This window comes from Plecotus auritus (assembly GCF_963455305.1).
Source record: "Plecotus auritus genome assembly, contig: SCAFFOLD_86, whole genome shotgun sequence".
In the NCBI taxonomy this organism is placed as follows: domain Eukaryota; kingdom Metazoa; phylum Chordata; class Mammalia; order Chiroptera; family Vespertilionidae; genus Plecotus; species Plecotus auritus.
In genome coordinates this window covers 1-11,077 of record NW_027664330.1, presented here as the reverse complement: position 1 = coordinate 11,077, position 11,077 = coordinate 1, and the positions used below count along the sequence as shown (strand labels likewise).

The following is an 11,077-nucleotide window of genomic DNA, read 5'->3' as shown; positions in this document are numbered from 1 at the left end:
CTGGAACTGCATGCCCCAGCTATCTGCCCTCTCATAAACTTGGAATTGTTATCAATGGGAGCATTGTCCTGAGGAGAGATGCAGGATGCTTCCTGGTTCCCTCTGGGTTGAAGCATTAAACTATGAATTTGGTCTGTTTGGTTATCCAGGATGCCAGGATTAATGTACTTGGCCTTTGTGATATAGCTTGTAAAAAAAATGACAGCAACAAAATTTAAACAAGTTGCTTTTGTCTTTTATTTTTAGATTACCACACTTATTAATCACAAAGATAATACCAAAAAGTCTGATAAAACTCTGCAAGCAATCCAGCGTGTAGGACAAGCCGTCAACTTGGCAGTTGGAAGATTTGTTAAAGTAGGGGAAGCTATAGCCAATGAAAACTGGGATTTGAAAGAAGAAATAACTATTGCCTGTATTGAAGCTAAACAAGCAGGTATGTGGATGTTGATATCGAAGTGTGTTGATACCAGTTGTACTGCTTTGGATGTGATGATAAATTATTGTCTCATTTTGAGTAAAGATGTGCACTGTGATTTAGCCCAATGATTACAGGTGCCTGGGACATAGAAGGAAAGGATTAGCTTCTAGGTCTACAGAACTTCTCTTGGCTCAAGTCCTAGGTCTGAAAGTATCATTTATCCACTTAATAAATATGTTTTATTATTAATTTTTTTATTTTTTAGAGAGAGAGGTAGAGCGAGAGTGAGAGAGAAACATTGATATGAGAGTGAAACATTGCCCAGCTGCCTCCTGCATGCTCCCCACTGGGGATCGAGCCCACAACCCAGGCATGTGCCCTGACCTGGAATTGAATCAGCAACCTTTTGGTGCATGGGACAAGGCCCATCCAAGAGCCACAGTAGCCAGAGCTCTTTTAGTAAGTGTCTACTGAATGCTGGCTATATGCCAGGCATTTTTCTAGGTCATAGATACCTAGCCACGCACAGATTAGTCAAAAGTCTGCCTTCATGGAACTCGGATTCTGGTATAGTAAGGGAGACATACCTCTGTCCAGACCATAAACAAATGAATCAATAGGTACATAATGTTGGTTAGTGATAGTTGACAAAGCACAGAAGGGTTAGGAAACCAATGGAATTATATTTTAGAGAGGGTAGATGCCATTGACATTTTGGGCTGGATAATTGTTTGTTGATAATCCTTTGTTGGGGGTAGTAACTCTCCATTGTCGACTGTTTAGCAGAATCCCTAGCTTCTACCTATTAGCTGCCAGTAGGTCCCCTCAGTCCCCATTGTGACAACCCAGAATGTCTCCAGACATCCTCAAATGTCCCCAGTTGAGATCTACTGAGATTGGGGGTGGGGCGGGTGTCAAGAAATCCCTCTAAGGAAGTAACATTGGAGCAGAGACTGCCCAGCTATGTGGATACCTGGGGAAAAAAGAATAAAGCCAGGTCTGGCCTTCTAGGGAAAGGTAAGAACCTTGGGTTGTGTTGTAAGTGTAATAGGGGAGCTAGTAGGTTTTGTGTAGGGTGGTGAGCTGATGTCATTTATATTTTAAAAGGATGATTGCTGGCTCCTGTTTGGAGAATGGGTTTTAGGCGGTAAGAGGGTGAAATCAGAGAGACCAGTTGAGAGGCTGTAGCAGCGGTTCAAGTGATAGATGGTGGTGACTTAGACCAGGTGATAGCCTTTGAGGTGGTGAAAAGAGGTTGCATTTGGTTATATCGTCAAGGTGACACTGACAGGATTTTCTGACTGCTTAATGGTGGAATGTGATGGGAAGAAGAGTCTAGGTGTGGAGTATGAACAGCTGGGTAAATGATGGTGCTGTTTACTTCCACGGGCAACCCTGAGGGGGGAGCGGGTGATTTGGAGAGTCACCATAGGGGGGAGGAAGTGGGGGAGATAAGGCCAAGTAAACATGGAGAGGCCAACCGGATCAGCCATGGTTCTGTATGTTACATGACTGACTGCGGGTATTATTCCGCAGATGGTCATCAGGAATTTTGAGCCAGATGAAAGACTTGTTGTTTTGTGTTAGAAAACTTCTGGTAGTATGGAGGGAATGAACAAACGAGGGCTAACTGAGAGAGTGGAGACTGAAGGCAGGGAAGGTTTACAGTAAACCAGGCTGCAGCAAGGCAGGGTCCGGGCGACGTAAAGAGCAGGAAGAATGCACAAAACACCCACCAGCGCGGCTAATAGCTAGAAGTCGGTTGTGGATTAAAGGAAAGGGAGGGCCCGGGTGACTTGGATTTGTAGCCGTTCGCGGGGTGGAGAATAGATGCAACACTAGCTAGTTACACACAAGTTAGAGATGACAACCATGAAGCTATAAGAAAGCTCTGTGGCTTTTTCAGGGAACTGATTTCTGAACAGTCTACACTTGGAACGACTTCATAATGTTCAGGGAGCACCGAACCTTGTTGGTGGGGCAGGCCAAATGCGACCAACGCACGTACTTTAAGTTCAATGCCAGGGGTTTAGTCAGAAAGGTTAAATAATGCCATATGTGCAGGCTCATGTGTAATGTTTTCGGTGATTGAGAGCTGCAGGGAAAAGTAACATTTTCCAGCGGTCCAGAGGAAACGTCTTCGTCCTTTCAGCTCCTGCTGTTAGAACGCAAACTTACACTTTTTCTCCTGCTGCTTTCGGTGTGTATTAGGTTTAATTCTAAATGCTTTTCTCTGTGTATTTTGCTACATAAAACTTTCTAATAGTTCCCTATGGCTGTGTAACTAATTAACCCAAACTTAGCAACTTAAACTGCAAACCTTTATTACCTCACATCTTTTCCGAGGGCCAGGCATGGGGAGTGGCTTACCGGCCGGCTCTGGGTCTGTGTCTCATGAGGTTGCACTCACGGTATGGGCTGAGCCTGCAGTTATCTGAGGGTGGACTGCCCTGCAGGACCTGCTTTCGAACTCCTTTTCAAGGCCGTTGGCAGGCTTCACGTCTTTCTTGACCATTGACCAGAGGCCTCAGTGTCATCTCATGAATGCCTCTCTGTAGTAACAACTGCTTACAGCATGGTAGCTGCCTTCCCTCCGAAAGGGAGAGAGAGAGAGAGAGAGAGAGAGAGAGAGAGAGAGAGAGAGAGAGAGAGAGAGAGAGAGAGAGAGAGAGAAGACACCAAAACGGCTGGGTGGGGAGGCACCAAAATGGCTACCTCGATGCCTAATAACTCACCGTTGGAAATGCCATACCATCATCCTGCCATACTAAACCTCGTATGACATGGGAGGAACAAACGCAAGGATGTAAATCCCAGGAGGTGGGCATCACTGGGGCTTGGCGATCACAGACTTTACCTATTAGCCGAGCTTCAGCGGTTGCCATGGTATTTCAGCATCCATATGAAGTGGCTTATCATTTGGGCTTTCCCGTGTCATTTCAAATTCCTGTTGTCTGACACTAAATTTATCCCCTCCCTTTCCATGCCCTTCTGATTTTAAGTAACTTAGGTTCACAACCTTGAAGCTATTTTTATTTTTCACTTTCCTTCCCTTATGTTCAGGTACTAATTTTATGTTTTATTTTATTTTATCAGTATCTTCCAAGTCTTTTTAAAAAAATCCTCACCTGAAGATTTGATTATTGATTTTAGAGATGAAGTGGGGGGGCGGGGAGAGAGAGGGAGAGAAAATCAATGTGAGAGAGAAACATTGTAATCAGTTGCCTCCTGTACACGCCCCGACCAGGGATCAAACACAAAACCTAGGTATGTGCCCTGATCTAGAATCAAACTTGCAACCTTTTTGGTATGAGGGACAGCACTCCAACCAACTGAGCCACCTGGCCAGGGCAAAAGTTAATTTTTCTAATCTTGTTAACAGTAAGGTTTTGAAACAATTACACACTGGTTTCATTTTTGAGTAGAACAAATATTTGTATTGTTTTATAGATTGATCATTGCTATTAAAGGTCGAAAGGTTTTTAAAAAAGAAAAAAAATATATGAAGTTTTTGACAGCAACAGTGAAGAACTTTTTCTAGAGGGTTGGGAGTTCACTTGGCAGAATGGCTCATGCTGGGTATCATAGGAAATATCAATTCAAACAGCAAGCCTGAGTGAGGGGCGGCCGTGGACTGAATTCTCAGGACGGATGCTCTCCTTTAGTTTTGCTGGCCAACAGATGATCTCGCTTATTGTTTCCTTTTGCTTATGGATAATTCTTCTAGGCCCCCTTTTCACGGAGGGTGCCTCCCACGGGGGCCCAAAGCCTTGTCTTCTCTCCACTGGGTGTCCACAAAAACTCAAGTGCCTTCAGGTTATGGAGATGGGCATTGTGATACCTTCAAGATACGAGAAAAATCTGGATTTTAACTTAAGTGTGTTTAATTCCCAATTTGACATTTCTTTCTTGTTAGGAGAAACGATTGCAGCGCTTACAGATGTAAGCACCCCGAATCACCCCGAATCTGGTGGCCAGATCACCATTTTTACAGACAAAACAGGAGTTATAAAGGCTGCGAGATTACTCCTTTCTTCAGTGACAAAAGTGTTGCTGCTGGCAGACCGAGTGGTCATTAAGCAGATAATAACATCGAGAAATAAGGTACTTGCTTTTCTGTTGTTTCTATACTGGGTCTTTCAGGGTTGTTCACAAAGTTTGTTGTTGTTTTTAGGTTTAATTGCAGGTAATTTAGCTATGCTTGTCCACTGAACACCATGACAATGTGTATAGTAGAAACCTAGTTGATAAAAATACTGAATTTCTCAGTGCCCTTTTTTCTAATTCAGAGAGTAACAATTTAGAAGCTTAAGAAAACACTCAATCACCAGAAACCACAATTATCCACACTATAGAATTTTCCTATGCAAAGTCCCTAAGTATTACTGAAAAATTACAAGCCTTTGAGAATAGATTTAAACTCTTCCAGTGTCTCAAATAACAGTGCTCCTCGGTCATCCAGGAAGCTGGGGGAGGAGGGGAGACACAATCACTTGTTTCTCTGGATAATGTACTAGGCAAGAAGGGCACTCAGCCAGGGACGGGATGGGCCCAATCGTGTTTAAGGACAAAGCCACCTGACCAGTGTGGAGTGATTCCGAAGTGTTAAGTTTAAAGAGAGGAAGAAATTGGAGAGGTGAATGGGTCGGGCAGTGCTAGAGGAATGAAAACCACCTTCCCGTCTCTGAAAGACAGACGCTCTGCTCAGTGGCGGCAACCTGCCTTATCTGTGGAGTCGCTGGGACTTCCTGAGTGGCCCGGGCAGATTAACTCGCCAAGCATCCATCATATCCTCATTAAAGAGAAGGAAACACAGGATATCTGTGTTTTCTTTACCTAGCTTGGTCGGACTAAAGCTAATCCAGCAGTGTTATTTTAGAGAAAAGTATTTGAAACACTGTTTCACATCTATTTACTTTCCTTTTTATTTTTATTATTTTTAAATTTTTTTAATTATTTTTTTTAATCCTCACCCGAGGATATTTTTTTCATTGATGTTCAGAGAGTACTAGGGAGGGAGAAGGGGGAAAGAGACACACACACACACACACACACACACACACACACACACACACGTACTAGTACATCAACTGGTTGCCTCCAGAACTCACCCCGTTAGGGACTGGGGCCGGGGATCAAGCCTGCAACTGAGGCACACGCCCCTGACCTGGAATCCAGCCCACAACCCTTTGGTCCGCAGCCTGACACTCTAACCACTTAGCCAAAGCAGCCAGGCTATTTATTTTATTTCTAATGTCAAGAATATGCATGACATTTTCTGTTGCCTCTACTACAGGTTCATGCTCTCTATTCACCCCTGGCTGCCCAAAGCTTCTTGGCAATGAATTCATTTAACACAGGCAGTTCCTGACTGATCCACCCTGTTTCCTGCTCCTGAAGTCTCCAAGCCTCCCTCTCCACTCCTTACTCTGCAGATTCCTTCCTTCCCCTGTTCTGAGAAAAAGGGTGTTCCCACGCCTGGTTGACTAACCTTAAAACATGTACCGTCTCTTAGCCGCACCCACTCCGGGTCCTCGCAAGATGGGATTACCATAATCCTACCGGTCCTCACCTTCTCCAGCATTCGCTACATACACGATTTCTTCTCTTGGATATTCTCTTAAATATTCTCTTGCATATTAGTCCTTTCCTTTATGCTTTTTCCTTTTGATTTTCAAGTGAGCCCAAGTCTCCCCATCCTAAAAACAACTTGTCCCCTCGATAATTCTCACCTTTGGATCAGCCTCTGCTTCTCTGAGCCCCGCTGTCCCCTCAAATTTAAATTTCTCTTTCCCTCTCTCTCCTCAGTCCTGACCTCTTAATCTCCGTCATGTCTACACCTGAGAATAAAATATTCTCTGGTTTGCAGGTTCTTGAAACTATGGAAAGACTGGAGAAAGTGAATAGCTTTCAAGAGTTTGTCCAGATATTCAGTCAGTTTGGAAATGAAATGGTGGAGTTTGCACATCTAACTGGAGATAGACAAAATGTATGTATTTACCACATGTTAAAGTTTTCAAGTACATGCACACTTTTCTGTTGCACAAATAACAGTTATTTGTTCCATCTCACACACTGGGGAAGGTCAGACTTGCCTTCAAGGCCCAACTCAAGTACTTCCTCTTTTGTGAAACTTCCCATTTCACTTTTCGATCAGGGCTCATTATTTGTTTGCATTGGCTATGTGTTAGGTACTTAATATCCATGATCTCATTTAATTCTCTAAACATCCCTATGGAGTAGGTATTGTTATCATGAACATGAGGAAACTGAATCTGAGAAGATAATAAACTTTCCCATGGTCACTCTTGTAGCAGATTGGGCTCAGTTATGTCTGATTCTAAAACCTGTAGTTTTCAAACGAAACCGTAATAGAAGTTCTTTATAGGTCTGTTCCCCAGTTCAGACTGCACGCTCTGAAGTTTAGGAAGGTGGAAGACCCTATTATATTTAGGACTGACGTTTCCTTGTGAGGTTATTTGTGCATGAGTGTACCTTGTAAACAGGTTGAATATATAGTAATTGACCTTTTCTTGGGGTGCTTTGGTGAAGCCCCACAAGTGGTGGTCTGGGGCATGAACTTTCAGGCTGTAGCTGGAGTTGGGAGGTGGGTACTGGCTTGGGAAGTGCCAGACCAGGTGGTGATGCTTCCCTTGGTGCTTCTTGGACCATCTGGGATTTATGGAGGCCTCTGTTTTATCCTGTGGACCAGCCCTCTGAGATTGAGATGCCATCTTTGCCTATCACTGGCCATCATCATCCACTGTATGATATCGGTGTGGCTTACAAGTGTCTTGTGTAGCACACATGCTTGATGCATTGTCAGCTAGACCCACAGGTTGTTTTGCAAGAAGTCCTGTTCAAAATGTTAAAGACAAAGGGGAAATTTTAGAAGTGACCTCAACTTTTATTTTTGATACTCATGATGGATGATATTCACAGGTAGGACACTGTCCTTTGGGATGTGATCTTGTGACGTAAATTAACGTTTGGTTCAAAGAAAGCTATATTGGGATACAAGTGAATGAGTGATATTATAGGCATAATTTGAATCTACTATAATAATTTACTAAAACAAATAAAAGGCAAATGATTCTCAAACTTTGAGTCTTTGTTTTTTGTAAGAAAGGGCTTGTAACTCAACTCAGAAATGACAAAAGACTGACTAATGTGGCAGGTGGAAATATGTAATTTAAATGTCAGTGTCCACAAGTAACAATTTATTGGCGCACAGCCATGCTAATTTGTTTAGGTATTATCTGGGACAGTGTTCACACTACAATGATAGAATTAAGTAGTTGTGACAGAGACCATCCTATGGTTCAGGAAACCTAAAAGCTTATTATCTGGCCTTTTATTGAAAATATATGCTGACCTTGAATTAGATGGTCATAACCAAATCATTATGAGGAGTAGTTGGTTCTAGATTGGATAAGTAATATTCGATACGTCTGTGATAAGCACACATTCCATCAAGGGCTCTATGCAGAGAAATCAAAAGAAAAAAATTCAAAATACAGTTTTTGCCTCAGAGTTCATAATCTAGTTGGGGAAGATTATATATCTACGAAACAGCCTAAGAACATTTCAGAGCAGCAGGTTGGTTAAGTGTAGGACAAACCAACCTCATATCGAGATGAATTAGTACTTCGATGGGATTAATCAGACATGGTGCCTGGAAAGAGTTGACTTCTAAGTATCTATTGAAGGAAATGATAGCCCATGGGTGCTCAATAGATAAGCCACTTTTATTTAAGTAAAGCACGGGGTGATCGTTTCTGGTTAGGAGTGAGGTTTGTCCACGAGGGCACGAGAACGCCAGGCGTGGCAGGCCACCAGAAAGTGAGCATGTGGCAGCACCTCCCTGGGGCTCAGCCCTGGCTCTGCCGTCCTTACGAAGGGCAGCTCTTTTATTCCCCTCTGTTCTGTGCATGTCGTCAGATTGAAACTTCATTCTAATTTTTTTCACGTTGTCACTTTTTTAACCATGTCACTTCACTGTTGAGTATTGTCATTATTGAGTAAATTATTTTTCAAGAAATTGGATTGTCCGCATGACCCTAGCATGTTCAGTGATTTCATTCTCTTTTTAGGATCTGAAAGATGAAAAGAAAAAGGCAAAAATGGCAGCAGCGAGGGCAGTTCTTGAAAAGTGTACAATGATGCTTCTCACAGCTTCAAAGGTAAGAACACTTTTTGTTTCACTGTATTGCAAATTAATTAGAGAACCTGATTAAGTGCATCTAATTTATATATTGCACATTTTAAAAATGATCAAAATGATAAATTGGAATATAGGCTCTCATAGTTAAATCTCAGTTATTCTTTGGCAAGAATGCTAACTTTCTTCCCCGGTTCCAAACAGCAATTAATCTACGAGTCAGCTTTGCTTGAGCAACTAAGCAGAAGGTGCTGTATTAGGTGCTGGGAGTGGAGGCCTGTCCCACATGGCCACTGCCTGCAGGGTTTTGCCAATCTCGTTGGGGAGCCAGTACACCTATCTCTAGTGCAAGCTAGGCAAGTTAGAATCTGTTAAGTAACTGGAGTATTAAGTCAGCCCTTAGTTTGTTTATTCTGGAAATTCATATCTCTCATTCCTTATCCTACTTTAAACACAGTTGTCAATCAAGAGGTTGTAATTCCAAACTGCAGTTGGCCAGCAAATTGGTACAATTCAAGAATGAACTAGTCAACATCTCATTAGCAGTGTGTTTAGAATTGCCTTTTCTGCTCAGAAATATTTATTCTGTTGGGATCAGTAAAGCCACAAAAACAGATTTATCTGGAGCCTAGATGGAAGCCTCTGTTAGTATCTGGCCCTTGAGTAGTTTTGCATTTACATCATTTTTTGAAAAGGCAAACATACATCTACAGTCATATCTCACCTGTTCATTTTCCCTCATTGTTTTTCAGTTCTTACACACATAAGACAACAATTTAAAAATATTTTTAATCATGATAAAGATATAGATAGGGTTTTTCAAAAATTTTAAGTAACCTGATTATTGAAGTATAAAGATATAGTCTTGCACTCTGCCTTTTTCACTTAACCTTGCTATCGCTTTTTACTCATCCTGCTTCCACTTTTAGTGAGGAGAAGCAGCTGGGTGAGCCAGGGACCCGGGAGATTTTGGTAAAGAACCATTTTTATTAGCATGACATGTTCTCTGTAAGATTTTGTGTGTTAGGATTTGAATCAAATCTTAAAATAAAAAGCTTCACTTGTTTTGAAGACATGTCTCAGGCATCCCAACTGTGAATCGGCCCATAAAAACAAAGAAGGGGTATTTGACCGAATGAAAGTGGCACTGGATAAGGTCATTGAAATTGTGACTGACTGCAAGCCCAATGGAGAGACTGACGTTGCAGCCATCAGTATTTTTACCGGAATTAAAGAATTCAAGGTAAGAATAGAGAGAATATATTTTTATTTTTTTCTTTCCATTTTAAAGGAGCATCGCTCTATGGAATATCTTTTTTTTAAAAATATATTTTATTGATTTTTTACATAGAGGAAGGGAGAGGGATAGAGAGTTAGAAACATCGATGAGAGAGAAACATCGATCAGCTGCCTCTTGCGCACCCCCTACTGGGGATGTGCCCGCAACCAAGGTACATGCCCTTGACTGGAATCGAACCTGGGACCCTTCAGTCCGCAGGCCGATGCTCCATCCACTGAGCCAAACTGGTCAGGGCTGGAATATCTTTATTTTTGTGTAATATTTTAGAATAGATGCTTCACAAAAGCAGATATTTCTCTTTTAAAAATACCAGGAGGGACAAACTTAATAACCAGTAACACTTGGCTTAGTGTGGAATGTGCAAACAACACCGGTCTTGGGTTATCACAGCTACTCTGGCCTGGTTAGCTTTATGGTTTGGCAGTAGCCTCCTGTCATCTGTTTAGGAGTGTGTCCCTAACCAAGACTTTGGAGCAGTGCTACACCATCCACAGATGTGGCAGACAGCAAATCATTTCTTCTGGGATTTCTCTCTTCTCTGGGATACAGGGCATATAATTTGAGATGGTAGTAGTAGTAATAGCAGTAATAGTATTTATGATAACTAAAATTTTAAAATGAACCATAATACATGCTAACATTTGTGGAGCACTTACTGTGTGCCAGCCCTGTTCGGAGTTCTTTAAATGTATGTGTATGTCTAATTCTCACAAGAACTATTGTTCTTATCCCCATAGACCAGGGATGGGGAACGTCTGGCCCGTGGGCCATATCAGGCCCACAAAACCATTTGATCTGGCCAAGGCATTAGGGGTGAGTTCATTAAATGTGTGACCAAATATGGCAGGCTAATTGTTAAGTTGATAATTTTGTATGGCCCACAAATGATGTTATAAATACCCAAATGGCCCTTGGCAGAAAGAAGGTTCCCCACCCCGACGTAGACTGTGGGGGAAACTGAGAAACCGATGAAGTATACTTGCCAGCTAGGAAGTGCCAGAGTTGGGATCTGAAACTAGCAAGACTGACTCCAGAATCCCATCATTTTAGGGCAGAACTTCTCATCAGAAGTCAGAGCGCTGGTGAAGCTGCTCTTTGGCTCAGAGCCGTGTCTGAGGCAGGGGGGGCCCTAGGAAATCATCCAGCACAACCCCTTATTCAGCAGATGGGAAAACTAGGGCCCTAGGAAAATTAA

At 42.3% G+C, this 11,077-nt stretch overlaps 1 protein-coding gene across 1 annotated transcript; it reads left to right on the top strand.

Annotated features, from left to right (window-relative positions):
• Positions 1–246: 246 nt before the first annotated feature.
• LOC308240651 (alpha-catulin-like) lies at positions 247–9,728 on the top strand (the record flags this gene model as incomplete). The annotated part of the gene is made up of 6 exons (XM_080688735.1): positions 247–436; positions 4,338–4,525; positions 6,291–6,410; positions 8,515–8,604; positions 9,512–9,554; positions 9,655–9,728. Coding segments are annotated over 5 exons (591 nt in total), but the record flags the coding sequence as incomplete, so codon positions are not given.
• Between the last annotated feature and the right edge of the window lie 1,349 nt (positions 9,729–11,077).